Here is a 17,277-nt window from a genome sequence, read left to right as displayed (position 1 = left end):
TTGCCCTCTTCAGACTGTTAGGCTGCATTTATATAGAATCACAGAATATCCTGAGTTGGAAGGGACCCACAAGGACCACCGAGTTCAACCCCTGGCACCACACAGCACCACACAAACCCAACCCCTATGGCTGAGAGCAGTGTCCAAATGCTCCCTGAGCTCTGGCAGCCGAGGGCCATGCCCACTGCCCTGATAAGGTGACTTCCAATCTAAGGAAAGAAGTTTTAATACTTTATATTTTAATCTCACAAGCATGCATTATACTGGAGAATTACAGTCTTAAAACTTTCTCAAAATTTACCAAAGACAAAACCACAACAGCCACTCTACCTACCACATGGGTTTTCTCTCTAATGTTTTACAGTATACTCAAAGCTATTTTAACTGTTTCATTCACAAAGAAGCTGTTTTCTTCCCAACTCTCATTTTAACTATTCTGCATTTTCTAATTGAATGGGATTGAGTTCATGTGACCTCACATCCTCATATTTTACAACAACCAACAAGTGTTCATTTTTTATAAAACAAAGATATCCTGGACAGATTTAACGTGCTATAGAGCAATACATCATTTGTTCTCTCACAAAATACATGTGTTTTAAAAAGCGGCCTCATAGCAGTGCAGTTACATCCATATTAAATACACAAAAGAAGAATCTAAAAGTCAATTTTCTCCCTAAGATTTACTCCGAGAAAAAAGATGTTCATGTTACACTAGAGACTAAAATTAATTCCAAACAGAAATAAAAGGCTAAACAAGGAGAGAACGCTGCTCTATAACGTTGTATCACTCCTCCTCTTGGTGGGAAGAGGTTTGGGGCAGCAAAAAAAGCTGAAGGAAACATGAAACCATCTTTACATGCTTAACATCCATTTACTGGAATGCTGAAGCTATCTTAAAAGCCTAGGGGAGATCTGGAACTCGTCTAATTTAGGGCAGGTTTCAGAGTAATCGTAGCAATTGAGAAGGCAAAGGATAGCAGAAATAGTGGTTCCTTGTTATAATCATCATTTTCACACCAAGTATGCATCAATCGTTTTACTGATTGGATACTACTAACACGATGCCTGATAAATTTTGCCATCAGTAATCCAGACAGTTAATTTTTTTTCATAACTAGTCAGGTAGCTGAGACTTTTACGCCTGGTGTACACAATACTTTTTAACCAATTTAACAAACCAACATGTTAAAAAGACCATAGAAAAGGACAAAGAGAAGAACTGCACTGATTTATCTAAAGCTATGTTCTAATACAGAATGTAAAAGTCAGAAAGGCCATACAGTAATATAACAGAATCATCTGTACCGATGTTTTATTTTCTACCAAATGATAGTGCATGGATTTATGATAAGAAAGAAATAAAACACTGTAACAAATCATTTTTACTGACGTTTACAAAGGAGAAACTGTTTTTTTTTTTAATACTAACTTGATTTGAAATCTTGACCCTGTTGCTTACAAGGTAAATTAGAAATCTTTAATTACTTCAGTTTTTCTGCTGTTAATGAAATGGAATGGTGTCATTAGCGAGGCTTGTCAGCTACACTTATGTGCAAAGAAATGATTTGACAATGCTTTTGAAATCTAATCCTTTCGGGAGAAACAGCCTGAACGTCACTCAAGCACTGGAAATAAAAATCCTTGAAGACAAAGAGGACAGCTGGCAGTACTCTCAAGGAATACTAAAACATTCATAGTTCAAGAGAAGAGTACTCATACCCCATGATTAATCAATGTATTTAAATTTTGCAAGATTTTCTCTTTTTTTTTCTCTTCATGAAATGAGTAAAAAAAATGGCAGAGATGGCTCATTATCCTTGAACACTTGCTTTTAAAGGACCTACATGCTGCACGACCATTTCTCACTATCAGCATCTAACAGCAGCAAGCCTCAATGTCACCTCAATGCAGTTCTGTTGCAAGGCTGAATTATCACCCCATCCGTCCTAGCAAAAACACGTAAGGCAAGGTTATAAACCCGACTATATCGCTGTTACTGCAATTACACAAAAACAGCCTTGTCAGTCACTCCTTTCCTTTCTCCTCCCATTTTTACTACAATTAGAGACTGTTAGAAAATCACGTAAAATGCTTAATTACTACCTTTGGTAAGAGTTAATTCAAAACAGATGTTATCAGAGATGCATGAAGCTACCTACTACTGCTGAAAAGACAACTACAGCAAGGGACAAAAACAGTGAGATGTACTGAAGACTTGAAATCAAAAGAAAACAAATCAAAATGATACACAAAACAAGGGGAAAATGCTACAGTACAAAAACTGCCTTCTGTCTCTTCAAACAAGAGCTGCCATGAAGACAATGTATAGTTACCTGCATCCATATCTGCAAAGAATGGAACAGCCAGTAAGGAAAAGAAGGAACCAGAAATTCAATGTCTCAGAGATGGATTTTAAAAGTTCATAAGGAGAATAAATAAAGAAATTTTAAAAAAGTATTTAGTGTAAGACACTTCTGTAATGTACTACGGTATTTATGATTTCAAACTGTAAACTTGGATTATTGATAAACACTATTTTTCAGGTATAAATTAATAATGGCATAACAAGAAGTTTCAGAGATTTTGTTTTTTTTCCTTTTTTTAACCTTCAAGACCAAAGATTTAATATATTAAACAAGGAACAATTTACATCTTTAATTTAACTTGTTACATTTTCTACTTTCCAATCATGACAAGGTGAAGGGCCCAGTTCTGCAGAAATCAAATAGCAGATACAGTAACTCTGGCACCCAAGAGCACTACTGAGGGCAGCAAACTCTTCTCAGGACAAGGCTATAAGTTTCCCATATGGACAAATAATAGATGTGAAAGCATTTAAGGATGCTAAGCGGTTATGAAGAAGGTAAAATTAACCTATTTCACATACTTAATCTCAGTTTGGAGAATGATAAAGGGAAATTTCTCCGTGAACACTGAAAAAGGCAAACTGGAATCTTAACCAATTTATTTCTGCATGATTAAAAATGAATAAAGATGTAGTTTGGAAAAAAAAAAAAAAAAGAGATTTGCATATCCACATACCTTCAGGTGATTCTTCTTGGACATACGTGCCAGTCAGATACCGGTGTACAAGTGCAGACTTGCCACTAGCTAGGTTTCCCACGATCCCCTGGGGAAAAAAAAAAAAAAGGAAGAGAGTTAAACCACAATTAACTCCTAGAAAAAGCAGTATGTTTAAGTAAAAACTTAACACAGCTTACAACTCAAATGTAGCATGCCACAGAGACATAGCATTATTTAGATTGGAGAAGACCATCAAAGATCATGAAGTCCCACCATCAACATGACCTGCTCAGTCCCATCCCTAACCCATACCCCTAAGTGCCACATCTGAACGTCTAATCAGGAACACCTGACAATCTAACATAAAGACATCTGAAAGCATACGTGACCAACCAAAACTACTTCTGCTCCTATGTCCCTGGCCTGACCATCAGCCAGAAGTGCAGTCATACACACAGCAAGCCAGATACAAGCCTGGCTGGACATCCTGCTCTGCACAGTTTGGGGTGAGGCGGGTCTGCAGAACGCAGTTCCTTTGCGTTTCAAATGTATCTTTTGTTCTTGCTCAGCTATCATCCATCCACTTATTCACCTCTCCCCGTGAAACAAAATTCTGCACACACTGCACATCCTCAGCTTTTGAGAGAGGACAAGGGAACTAATTTCCTCTTTTAAACAAACCCAGACCTACTCTGTTCTACACGTCTACCTTGACACTAACCAAAAGACTGAGAGAGAAGCTCCCTGCAAATAGGATGAACTCTCTATTATCTGCTTGTGGTTGCCAAATACAGGCAGGATGAACAGGTTACGTATTAATACACAGTCTCTATTTCATTTTCTTAATCCTAACTGGTGAGAAGCTATCCTCCTCATTAAAAACTGCTTAAACCAACAGGGTGGTGTCACCTTAAAATGACCCAATGACAGCTTTAGAGTCTATAGGTTGGTAAGGGAGCAGCAAAGACCATCATTTACTCTTTACAGTTGTGAGCACCCTTCAATTAAGACTAATACAAGAGTACTGTGGAGGATGCCCATCACTCTACAGCTGACATGAAAGGTCAGCTCAGATAAAGAGTAGCTCAGGCAGAGAGCAAATGGAAGACAATTTTGCATCACCTGTGATAGCACAAGCTTTAAGTGTAATGAACAGCATGGGCTACAGTGAAAGAAAAAACAACCATGAATTCCAAACGATTTCAGAAGTAACGGCAAACAAGAGAAACACATGATCTAAGTTGGGGGGTAAGGGGCAGGAGAGGGAAGAGACAAGCTGGATGAGGTGGTTGCCAAGCTGCTCTCCATCATATTTGAAAAGTCATGGCTGGAAAAAGGGTCACGCCACTCCCATTTATAAGAAAGGGAGCAAGGAGGAGCTGGGGAACTCCAGGAGAGTGAGTCTCACCTCTGTGCCTGGGAAGATCATGGAGTAGATCCTCCTGGATGACATGGTAGATCACATGAGGAATGAGCGTGTGATCCAAGATGCCCAGCGCAGCTTCACCAGGGGAAGGTCATGCCTAGCCAATCTGGTGGCCTTCTATGATGGAGTGACGGCATTGGTGGACAAAGGGAAGGCAACCGATGTCATTTACCTGGACTTGTGCAAGGCCTTTGACACGGTTCCCCACCACATCCTTATCTCCAAATTGGAGAGATGTGGATTTGACAAGTGGACCCAGTGGATAAGGAATTGGTTGAAAGTCCACAGACAGAGGGTGGTGATCAATGGTTCTATGTCCAGGTGGAGGCTGGTAACAAGCGGTGTCCCCCAGGGGTCTGTTTTGGGACCGGTGCTCTTTTAACATCTTTATCAGTGACATCGATGATGGAATTGAGTGCACCCTCAGCAAGTTTACTGATGACACCAAGCTGAGTGGTGCGGTTGACACAGTGGACGGAAGGGATGCCATTCAGAGGGACCTCAACAGACTTGAAAGGTGGGCCTGGGTGAATCTAATGAGGTTCAGCACAGCAAAGTGCAAGGTTTTGCACTTGGGCCCGAGGAATCCCAGGCATATATACAGATTGGGAGGAGCAATACTTGAGAGTAGCCCTGCAGAGAAGGACCTGGGGATCCTGGTGGATGAAAAACTGAATGTGAGCCATCAGTGCGCTCTTGCAGCTCGGAAAGCAAATGGTATCCTGGGCTCCATCAGAAGAGGAGTGGCCAGCAGGGAGAGGGAGGTGATTGTCCCTCTCTACATCTTCCCATGGCCCCCTGTGAGGCCCCATCTGGAGTACTGTGTCCAAGTCTGGGGCCTCCAGTACAAGAAAGACAGGGAGCTTTTGGAAAGGGTCCAGAAGAGGGCCACAAAGATGATCAGAGGACTGGAGCACCTCCCCTGTGAAGACAGGCTGAGGGAGCTGGGCTTGTTCAGCCTGGAGAAGAAAAGCCTGTGGGGTGACCTCATTGCAACCTTCCAGTACCTAAAGGGAGCCTACAAACAGGAGGGGAGTCAACCCTTTACAGGGGTATATAATGGCAGGACAAGGGGAAATGGTTTTGAGTTGAAGGAGGGAAGATTTAGGTTGGATATCAGGAGGAAGTTCTTTACCAAGAGAGTAGTGAGGTGCTGGAACAGACTGCCCAGAGAGGTTGTGGATGCCCCGTCCCTGGAGGTGTTCAAGGCCAGGTTGGGTGGGGCCCTGGGCAGCCTGGTCTAGTATTAGATGTGGAGGTTGGCAGCCCTGCCTGCAGCAAGGGGGTCAGAGCTTGATGATCCTTGAGGTCCCTTCCAACCCAAGCCATTCTACGGTTCTATGATACTCAGATCCCATTCTGACCTCATACTACAGGAAGCTTCACTCTCTGAGCTAGCGAGAAAGAGCTTGAACAGGCAGAAAATGGACTGTAATCCAAAAAAGGAGGCATAAGAAGAAATGTGACACAAGAAACCCGCTGTAAGTGCAGCTGCTACCAAAGAGCATTCCCACCAAGATAAAAAATAAACGAGAGTCCTAGCAGCTGGACAACGGACATCTGCTTGTTGGGCTTTGAGTTGACTCTGAAGAGCGTTTAAACGAGCACACTGGATGTTTTTAATTTAATTTACGTCTAAGAAATTGCAAGCCATGCTAACATATGCCTAAATGCCTACATCTAAAAGGCAGCGCAAACACCACCTCTGCAGATGACTAACCTTGCTTTCTCAGCCACTGCTTCCGTAGGGCAATGCTCTCTGCGAACACAGCAGAGTTGCATTCACATCTGGCTATGACAAAGCCATTTATCAGATCTACCTTCCCCTTCAAGGCTAATGAACAAGCAACTTATTCCAGTGAATTATATGTTATGTGCACAACTGCAACACTGCCAACTTTCACTCCTGAAATTCTAAAGTCATCTCTGAAATCCTGACTTCAAGCATGTATGCATGCTAAGAACATTTTCATTGAAGTTCCCAACTCACAGCCTGACTTAAATCCAGGCTGTAACAATACTGTTTTCCTAGAACATCATTTTTCTGAGTTACAGAAGATACCCTTGTCATAAGATATACTTCTGCAATCTCACAGAAAAAGTGACCAGTAAACTTCTAGGAAGAAGGCTAACTTCTACAGGGGCGTGACTCCATCTGCCTGATCGATCTAATCACATGGGAGGATAAACGCTGACAAGAAAAGGATACAGCTGATACCTCAAAACTCCTAAGCCATTATTGGTTCCTAAGCCATTATTGGTATGCTCCACATGATCTGATCCGCAAGCAGGTCAGACCTGCAAAGCCTGCAAGATACCCACACTTACCTGCTGAAATCAAAGGTTTTGGAAGAGTCTAGAAAGAAGGTCTCGATTTAAGCAAATCAAGATTTGGGGTACAAAGACAGTTTCAATCTCCTATGCAACTTACTCAAAAAGCAACACCAAAAAGTAAGAAGGGATTAAGCTGCTTGCTAGTTGTCTGTTCTCTTCAGCAAGTAGCTGATCAGAATGCTATATTCACTTCACTGAAGCAGTAGCTTCACTCCTGAGAAGAAGCTGAACTTCACATCATCAAGGCAAGCTTCCCCCTCTCCTTCCCCATTAGCTCTGTATCACAACAGAACAATCCAAAAATGGCAAGCAAACCAAAAACCCCATCTCTAAGTCAGTAGGTTAGACATACCACTTACATCGTCTCCTCCACAGATAAATAGTCAGGCTAAAGCCCTTGCTGAGTAACACAATTTCTGAAGAATTGGAAAGCGTGCAAATTCTGCCTGGTTTTGCTAGGAAAACAAAGATAGCAAGGAGTATTTTGTGTTTCACTTTAGAGCCAGAAGCTCTAGACCTTAATGACGTATCAAAGCTATTTCTGACCAGCCTTGTAGCCAGCATAGTGAGATAGCACCAATCACACAAACTCACCTTTGACACCAGAATAAATACACAGTGGGTTTGGCTTTTTTTTGTCCCCTAAAGAGGCCAGCAGCTGAAGAGGTCTGACAGCACTGAGCAGCTCAGCCAGTCATGCCATGCAGATTGCTACCGCTTGCAAAAAACCCAGGTGCTTATTTTACATCTCTGCAAATGCAATCCAGGAACATCAGCAATGCTCCAGAAATTGACACATCTCACCCAGCCAGCTAACACACTCCTGACAATAACAGAAGTCTCAAAATTGGTTCTGTTGTTGTATTTGGCTAGCAGAAACGAATACACAACATGAATGAAATCTATCCCAATACGTATTAGAAGGGGAAAGGGGAGCAGGGGGAAGGACTGGTATTCTTTCTCAAAAATATATTGAAAAAATATATTGAAAAATATATCCACCCATTTGCTCTTTTGTTTATACTTTTGTGTTCTCTTATGGGTTTTTTTCCCCTCAACCCTGCATTTTCCCCATCCCCCTAGACTCAATTTTTCTTCCCTTCAAACTTCTGTAGATCCTAAAGGTGTAACAGCTGCTATAAATTTGAAATTTCAACCACATTCTAAGGACTGCCCAGACACTGCAGTAAGCTATCTCTCCCAGCAAGCTACTGACCATCTTTTCCTAGAGAGCACAGTCTATTCAAGTGGGGGTTCCTCCTCAAACCAGCAGCATTAAGACTCTTCTCCCCATCCGCACTTGATGCTGATGGAGCAAATACTTCTCACTTCTCGTACCTGTCTGACGTGCCCAGCAGAGCCACAGCATAATGACAGTGCTGCAGCAGAAGAGAGCAGTCTTGCTTTCAAAATGGCCTTTTAATTCCTCTCACATAGCCAAGAGCTGATGATTACTCTGGACTCGCTACACAGACCTCCTTCCCAAGGGCAGATTTACAGGAAAGGGGGAGCAGACTTAAATAGAGGACTTAGTTTGCCCTTTCTGCTGGAGCACAAGCTCACAGCCCCAGTTGGTGCAATTAGCTTCAATAATTTGCAGCAGTATAATCAAATTATCATCTCTGCGATGATAAGAGTTTTGCTTTTATCCAGTATTACGCAAACTAAAGCCTTAGACAGTAATCTTGAGGCTCACGCACGCTGACCACTTCAAATCAATTCTCTACAGCAGCTGCATAGTAGTCTGTTTTCATACTGCTGCTTCACACAACACTGGGACAAGAGACCCAAGATGAAAGTATTCACATAATGCAGCCTCAGGGCAGAGTTATTTCTTGTGATACCAAGACCACTCCTAATGCTCTGTGATAGTTTCTGTTCTGTATTACAGCACAGGAACTACAGCTTTAGACTCACCTGCAAGCCACAAGTTTATTTCCAGGTGTTAGGAATTGGTAGGGCCAGGAAGGGTGTGGGATGAACAAAGAAACTCTCTGTAGATCCTACCCAGCATAAACTAGCTACTACCACAGTGCGCTGGACTTCATCCAACACTTCTCAGCCCTAAATTCTTTGTATTTTCTTCTGCCAGATATTTTGGGAGATAACTGTCTTCTAGTAGCATAGTTCTCTCCACCAAGTACTTTGTTTCTCTTTTGCTTACCTTGTGCACCACTAGAATAAAAACAGGAACATAACTCTAGAGAGGAGGAAGCTGTTTCCACTGGAATGCCATTGCAAGTTAGTGCATTTGTCATGTTAAGTTTAACCTATGTTTTCTCCATAAACATTATCGTCAATTCTGATTTGGAAAAAGAAATTTGCCATGTGAGAGCTGGACTAATGAAGCATAGCTCCAGCTGTCCATTCTTGAATTGATATGTTTTTGTCCAATTCACTTTGCCACTCGGCAAGCAGATGACTCAGCTGGAGCAGCTCTGACATTTAAAACAAGACAGAAGTGATTAAAGCACAAAGTGGTATCCAGCCTTACAACCATTTGAAGCAAACCACAGGTGCCTACAGTGTTACCAACTACAGTTATCTCGAATACCATAGCAGTTTTTATAGACTGAGAAATTAATCGTTATTTAACTAAATCTCAACTTTCATATATGGTAAACATCACAGTGATGTTTGATGTCAACAAGTAGGAGATTTCAGCCTTCATCTCCAGCCTCTGTGTTTATAACTTTAAAAAAGCAAACTTGGGAAATTCCCCCAATTTGTCTAAGTTCTTTTGCCTTTACTTCCATTTATTTGCGAAACTGCTCAACCAAAGGAAAAACTACCTTAAGTAGCTACTGAATCATTGTTCACTCTTTTAACTAAAATGTTTTTGATTCCCTAAATATTTCTCTTTTTATTAAGTATAATAAAGAGCTTTGAGAAATACAAGCAAACAAACCACCAGACAGAACATTTATTTTTAAATTCTTTTAAGACAGGGAGAGAAGACATTTGGTCCTTGAAGAAACTGTGCAACATTAGTACAGCAAGATAAAAGGAGCTTTAGATATCACCTGCTAGCATTCAGTTCCCCCCTCTTACAGAAGTGTAAGACCTCCCTATCCTGAAGATCACACCAGGAAGCTGGTTCTAGTAGGCAAACAAGTTCAAACAGAAATAAAACACACAAGTGGATCTTTGAAGCATGCCAGCAAAACCAAAAAAACACATAATCTTCAGAGTTTTATTTTGAAGCAAATACTTTACTTTACTTTTTAAAATCACCTTCCATGTTTTTTCTCTTAACAGTAAATTTAACGAACCTCAGAAGACTTTTCACTTCTGCACAGCATTTTCATAATGGTTTTCAGAGAAAGAAGTAAACACAAAACTCACCACTTTCAGTTCTGGTACAGATCTGCTTAGCGTCCATTCCTGGCTATTTACAAAGGCATCTGAAAAAGCAGAAAACAGTCACCAAGTCAGTACAATGACATTTTACAGTCTGCTGCCCCAAATTCCACATTAAGGCCTTGAATACTTGAGAATTCAAAAGACTGATAGGCCAATGCCTTGAGTTTGGATAAATTATACAAAACCTCAAGAATCTGCAATGAAGTGTTATGCAGAATGGACATGCCACCTGCAGCAAGTCTCACTGTATCACCTCGGAGGGAATGAAGACCAGAGCTAACTCCAGTTCTTTGTTATGAAAAAACTCTCCCAGTCTGTTATCTAGTTCAGCTGCTTCCCATCCACCATGCTACAAGTTCTCCTCTACAAGGAAAGCCTTGGACTGCTCATCATAATCTATGTCAACAGCAGCTGTTACCACCATCAGTGGTAACTGGTCCACCTAGCTAAATGAGAACAGTGGTCTGTATGGAAAACATGCTGGTTTTTCACTGTACACCGCACGAACTGTGAACAACTGCAATTGCAAGCATCTACTTGGCTACCCAAGGAAGCAATAGCCAATATTTGGCTAACACTAGAGACATACATTTTTTCATTAATAATGATGGAGCCAGTAAACATTATGTATCATATACAACGTGTCTGCACTTTGATTAGATTCTGACTTCTGTTCAGCGAGACAAAAGAATGGAAAAAGATCTAAAAAATGCACCAAGGAGTGCACTAAAAAAGAGCCATCTAGAATTCAATAAAGCACAGAGACATTTGCTGCAACACTAACTAAATGTACTAGCAGCAGGAAAAGATTGATTTCTGCTAAATTGGCAAGTGAAGTTCCATCACTGCTCCCAACAGAAAGTCAGAGCTGCACCTCACTGAGGTTCCCACACACACACACACACAAGAGAGAAATAAGGCTCTGTTCTTCATTGACCAAAAACTTTTCTCATTTTGTTCCTTCTGTAAAGGTCTAGACAGCTGAAAGCAAAAAGATAAACATGTTTCAATTAGGAATTCAAGCAGCATAATTCTGAAACATGATTTAACAATTTCCAAAGCAATGCAAAACTGATTACATTACTGTGTGTCACAGACTACTCCAACCGGCAGATTAGATTCAACTCTACAGTAATTAAAGAGCACTGAAGAAGTACCAGTGTAACAGATTCAATTCTCAGTGTTACAAGAAATAACAGGTGAAAAGTTACGCCTGCCTACGTTGTCCATAAGCATGCAAAAGCTTTGAACACAGCTATTTTGGGTCTGACACACCAACCTGAAGAAGAAGGCAACTGCATTCTCCCTCTGAATCCAGAATATAGAGTACGTGGAAGCAACTTCCTACCCTAAACAGAATCCTCACCAGTTTAAGAAACTGTAAGTTGAAGGCAAACTTTCCCACTGTCTAAATAAAAGCAATCTCAAGGCAAACTTGTACTTTGCATTACATCTCTATTCCTCATTATGCATACTACTCTTGCTCAATATTACAAAGATGCATTTGACATTAACTTGGAAGCTTTCCCCATCTTTAATGCACCATTTAACGTTTCAGCTACTAAGAGAAGCTGGTGTGTACATAGCAGGATGTGTATTTAGAAGAAAACCTTGGAAAAAACAACTATTTTGGTATACTATAATCTTGAGCTATCTCCCAATCACTCATTGGAAGGAAGACTCAGGTGAAAATGCTCTGAAGACCGCTGCTCTGCCGTGCCACACTGCATTTGCTGTTCCACTGTTTTGTTCACTGCTTTAAAAGTTGGAGCATTAACACTATTCAGAAGATCATGTTTGAACTGGGATTCCCTGAATCTCATCCTCAAGAAAATAGCTTGTAATAACCAAAGCTCAACTGGTAAGCAGCACACAGATCACTGCAACACGTTACTTGCAAAATTCTGCTTCGAGTATTAAAGCAAACACATTACTGTTTTATCATTCATGATCATATCAGCATTTATGACGATACAGGTATTGGTTACCAAAGAAAGAACACCAATTATTACTAAATATCACAGAATCATAGAATCATTTGCATTGGAGGGGACCTTTAAAGGTCATCTAGCCCAACTCCCAAGTGTGCTTTGGATAAGCAAACCAAGCATTTCTGAGTTTAAACATAACGGTTTCAATTATCAGGTTAGCAATGTGCTGAAGCAGTATGACAGGGTGAAAAATGAACAGCACATTCTAGTTATCACCTCATCCTGAACTCAGATTGAGCTGTTTGTATCCAGCTGTAGGTGAGCATTCGTCAAACATTATCTCAGCCTCAGACCAAACAGACTGCAGGCCCAGATGAGGACAGAGCAGCAAGAGAACAGGGCTTTGAGAGGCTAGATGGAGACAAAAAAAAAAATGCACGTCTCAAGAGCCATCACGAAACAGTCTACTCCAAAACATTCCTCGCTTTTAAGTAATTCGCTGCAGCTGGAATACATATTTACTGCATTGCTTGGAAACTACCACATTACCATATAAAAAGTCTGTAGGGGGTCAGGCCAAAGATCCAGCTCTGGCAGTATCTTGTTACAGCAGCAGAGCCCAAGAGCAGATACTGACAGGTGTGTCAGGGGAGGTATGTGCCTTGAGTCCTATTTTCTGGCATAGAGAACATAATTTGGAAGCTAGAAACATGTAACAATTCCGGTCAAGCTAGATGCATCATGGACTTCTTTATGAAGCACGCTGTAGAAAAAATTCTTCACTGGGGCAGTGAGGTGCTGGCACTGCTGCCCACAGAAGCCATAGGTGACGCATTCCTGGAGGCACTCAGGGCCAGGCTGGATGAGCCCTGGGCAGCCTAAGCTGGTGGGGGCACCCAGCACACAGCAGGGGGTTAGGGCTGGATGGACTGTAAGTACCCTTCCAATGTAAGCTACTCTATGCTTCTGCAAGCGCACAAAAGACCGAAGTTATACTACGTAACCTAAATTCTCATTTATATCCTACTTTACTGATCCAAAATGCTTTTTCCTGATGCAGTCAACTCCAGACCTACACACCTGATCTCAGAGTACCTCAAAATTTAATTCACCTCCTCCTTTCAGACCTAAGATTAAACAAAAGTTAAGCTCAGATTCCCTGTTAAAATATATTCACTGAAGGCCTGACAAACCAGGAGGATCCCTCCTGTAAACTGATGTTTACAGATTTGAAGGTAACACAGCTCAATAGACTCAAATGATTTCATACAGAAATTGGTGGGTTTCTTCTCCTATGTTTAGCAAGCCAACTTTTTGGCAGGGATGAAGGATGACATGCCTGTTGTTCCTTTCCCCACACCTGTGTATGCATTCTTGCTTTCTCCATTCCTATCCACAAAAGATGGATGCAAAGTTCACCATTTCATCTGCAAGACTCTGCAGCAGCACAGTGAGAAGAACTAGCCAAACCTGTACAACACTAGGGTGGTTCTGTGATCTCCAGATTCTCAGCTATCTGAGAAAACCAATCTCAGGCAAATATTATGCCTGACTTTATGGAGAAAGTGGATTTTGAAACAAATGTCAACAAGTTTCAGCAAAGAGCAGCATTGTATTTTACCTCCACATACCATTAGAAAAAGCAAGCAGATCCCCACGTCTGCTCCCAGCTTGGAGGCCTGCAAATAAGCCAACCTGTAAAGCCAAGGGGGTAGACTCACAAAGATAACAAGAACATAAGTAGCCCTGTGATTTTTTAAACATTAAAAATGAAACACAATTGTGTTCTGGGTTTGGAATGTACAGATAGGAGTGGCAATGAAAGGAAAATTCCCAAAAAGCAAAGAGACTAAAAGATGAAACAGTGTTCCAGTGCGAGGGTCTGGATTAATTTATGTTTGGTCCTTCGTTCCCTAACTGAAATGCATCAGGAACTCACACAACAGCCTTGTAAAAACTGTCTCAGACCAAGTATCCCTAATATGAAAAGTGCTTTTAATTCTGATCAACTAAACAGTAAAGGAAATGCTATAAAACAAAGGTGACAAAGCGTTGGGCCTCCTGACACAGTTACCTTCTCCTACTTGTTAAGTACATGGTTATTGCCATGTACACTTGCTCTGAGTGTGAAAGATACTTGAAATACCATTTGATTGCAGAAAGATGCCTGTTAAAAAAAGTTTGACCTCACCCCGGTGAATTTAAATTAAGAATTCGCAACACTATTATCTTCAATTTGAAAGTAAATTACTCGATTTCTTACATTGTCTTTTTATTTTTAACCAAGCACACACACAAAAAAAAAAAAAAAAAGAAAGAAAGAAAGAAAGAAAGAAAAAACCCTTTTATTAGATCTATGAGGTAATCTTCCTTCTCCAGTGTAATTCACACTGGCATTTTTACAAGGAATAATGAACTACAGTTAAAAACAGAACAAGTCAGGAAGGAGTACCTGGTCATTTTAGCAAAGAGAGATTAATGTGCCATTATTCATATGAATGTTGATGTGCCTAGCTAACAAATTTACCTCCAGTACAAATGCCTCAAAGTAGTGATTTACTCTGAGTTAATCCCCAAACCCATGGAAGTTAAGGTGAAAAGGTCAAACACTTGCAGATAGAACATGACAAACAAGCCTGAGGTTTCGCTCTTTTTTTCCAGGGGCTATTTGGGGGTGGAGGATTTTTTATTTTATTTTTTGAACTAAAAGACTAAACTACAGCATGAGAACGAACCATTGGATTCATCCAATTGCAGCATACAAAGCATTAATTGGGTAGCCCACAATCTTACCCTGCTGAATAAAAGCCCACCACCAAATGCTGATTTAAGAATATTGGAACAGATCTGCATAATAAATAGAAACACATGTATGAAGTTGATCAACTGCCTTGTTTGCATTGCCTTCTAACTCGAGAATTGAAGTGAACTCAACCTTCACATCCACCTACAGACTACTGTCAAGGTTTTATGATTTTCGGTTATTGGTACTCCACATCATAACATCATGTAGTGAATGTACCTGGTTCTCAGAAGAGAAGAACTACTACATTCCCCACGGTACTTTGCTCCTCTGTTACCATTTTCCAGCCGGAGGGAAAAGATAAAAGCTCGCAGTATAAAAGCTTGCAGATCACGAGACCTCGTCCCTTTTTCCGCCCGTCTCTCGTCTTGGCAGCACCTCGCTCTCCAGCCGTCTTATCGTCGGTAGTAGAGTAAGGCCTACCTTGATTTTGGGACATTCTCTCTCTCTGTATTGGATTTATCAGCTTAAATTGTAATTATATTGTATTATAGTGTGTTGTTTTGCATTCCGATATCTTATTTAGTAAATTAGTTTGTTTCTCCTCAGATTGTTGCCACTGTTCTGCTCTCAGGGCCATCTCCTTACCCTTTTCCCCTTTTCCCGGGGCGTGGGCCCGTGGGTCCCCCGTCCCCTTCGTCACAGAACCGGGCCAAACGCCTGTAAACCGTTGACAACTACACATACAAAAGGAATGACTTCTGTCAATAATTAATCACAGCTGTACGTCCTCTTCATTTAACTTCTGCATCAGTGATCAAAAGCTTCAAAACGCATGGTGCCAATCAGCAATTTCTAAAACGTGCACCAAGAAGATAACTTAAGTTGCATTTTTTTAGTCGAGTTTTCCTTTCCACAACACAGCCTTCTTTTCTCCCTTGTTATTTCCTTCCCTCCCCTAGCCCACCTTTGAGTATTTCTACCACTACATGCAGGTTCTCTGTTCTACTCACACATCGCTGTGCTGAAGCACAAACCACAGCAAGATCCTCAGCTGGCCTGAAGCCTCAGTTTAGGAACTCGGCTCCAGCCAGAGGATCCTTCCCTACTAGACACGAAACTAAGACTCAGGAGTATGTGCTGTTTTGGTTCCCCATTAACACAGTGTTGTGGAGAAATGTTGGGCCGCGATGGTGATTCTTGGCAAGATCTGTGTTCTCCATGGCTTAGTCCAATGGCAGACTTCCAGTCCTGCTGCGAATAACTTTTCAAAAAGAAAAACATCTTTCTGCCTTTTAGGCCATTAATAATCACTAAAAAATTAAAGCACTAGCAAAATCCACTCTTAGTTTGTTAACTTTACTACCCAAAGCAAGTATTTGAATCTTTCATCATGCAATGATACTGAGGCAAAAAACCAGTAAGTTTCATTAATTGCAAATATTTTAGAAGTGCACTTGATCACAATGTTATTAGGAGATGACAGGACCAACAACTCAACGGTCCATGATTCAAAAGAGGTTACAAAAAAAGAGATCAACCACATTCAGCACCATGGCTATGAGCAGGCTCCCAAAGGCTGTGGATGAAAGATTCAGCGTGAGGGAGTGGGAGATGATTTTCAAGTACTTCATCTATTTAAAGAGAGAAAAGAAAACCTCTGAATTACCTTTTTTTCCTACCAAAATACTTAGCTCCTTCAGCACCCATACATCATTGCCTCCAAACACTCAACCAACACAATACATCCTATGAAGGTGGTAAAGGAAGGCAATGAACCACCTTCTGCAGGTGCTTACTCCTCTCCAAGCACCACAGACCTGCAACATACAGCTCCCAATACTTGAAATGAGATAAATCTCTAGCACAGCAAGCTGGCCACATTCACACTTCTGCTGCCTGCTTGCCTTCTTTCAGCATAACAGCATTTCTAATCCACCACACTAATGCCACAGCAATCACATATACAAAGCAGGCTTGGACAGATAGACAGGATCTCACTAAGATTACAGCTTTTATGGCAAACCTGAAGTTATTACCATTTAGCAAGGGGTCACTGCATCCTTAAAGAACTACCAAAAAAAGCGTGCCCCCCTGCTCAGGTCAGCTGTTCCCAGCTCAGCCTGACTCTTTTCCTGCTTAGGACATGTGAGAAGGCACCTGCTCACTGCCCGAACTGCAATACACAAAAGAGCTACTTGGCTGTTCCAGAGTAATATCTGAAAAAGCTATAGGCTAAAGGAGGGTGGGTTTTTTTCCTCCCTTTTTCTCCCTGCAGACATGATTCTTCCCTAGAACTTCAGTAAGACAAGCCAAGACCAGGGAACTTTCTTCTGGAAGAAGACATGCAGATTTAGGGCTGCAACAGGAAAATAAGATACAGGACTGACACAACAAAACTAACTGTTAGCAATGACTCAAAACTGAACTTTATAAATAAGAACCCAAAGGAA

At 41.2% G+C, this 17,277-nt stretch overlaps 1 protein-coding gene across 6 annotated transcripts in view; it reads right to left on the bottom strand.

Annotated features, from left to right (window-relative positions):
- Positions 1–17,277, bottom strand: part of AGAP1 (ArfGAP with GTPase domain, ankyrin repeat and PH domain 1) — a 334,310-nt gene that overhangs the window by 224,924 nt on the left and 92,109 nt on the right. For all 6 annotated transcript variants that reach the window (XM_021400246.1, XM_021400245.1, XM_021400243.1 and 3 more), the window contains exons 2-3: positions 10,133–10,191; positions 3,046–3,133 (exon numbers count right to left, since the gene is read on the bottom strand). In XM_021400246.1, coding sequence (XP_021255921.1) covers positions 3,046–3,133; positions 10,133–10,191 — 147 coding nt within the window. The remainder of the gene's footprint in view (positions 1–3,045; positions 3,134–10,132; positions 10,192–17,277) is intronic.

The sequence above is a fragment of the Numida meleagris genome, chromosome 5 (genome assembly GCF_002078875.1).
Source record: "Numida meleagris isolate 19003 breed g44 Domestic line chromosome 5, NumMel1.0, whole genome shotgun sequence".
Lineage (NCBI taxonomy): Eukaryota > Metazoa > Chordata > Aves > Galliformes > Numididae > Numida > Numida meleagris.
The sequence above is the reverse complement of the archived record's forward strand: the minus strand, read 5'-3'. Positions and strand labels throughout refer to the sequence as shown.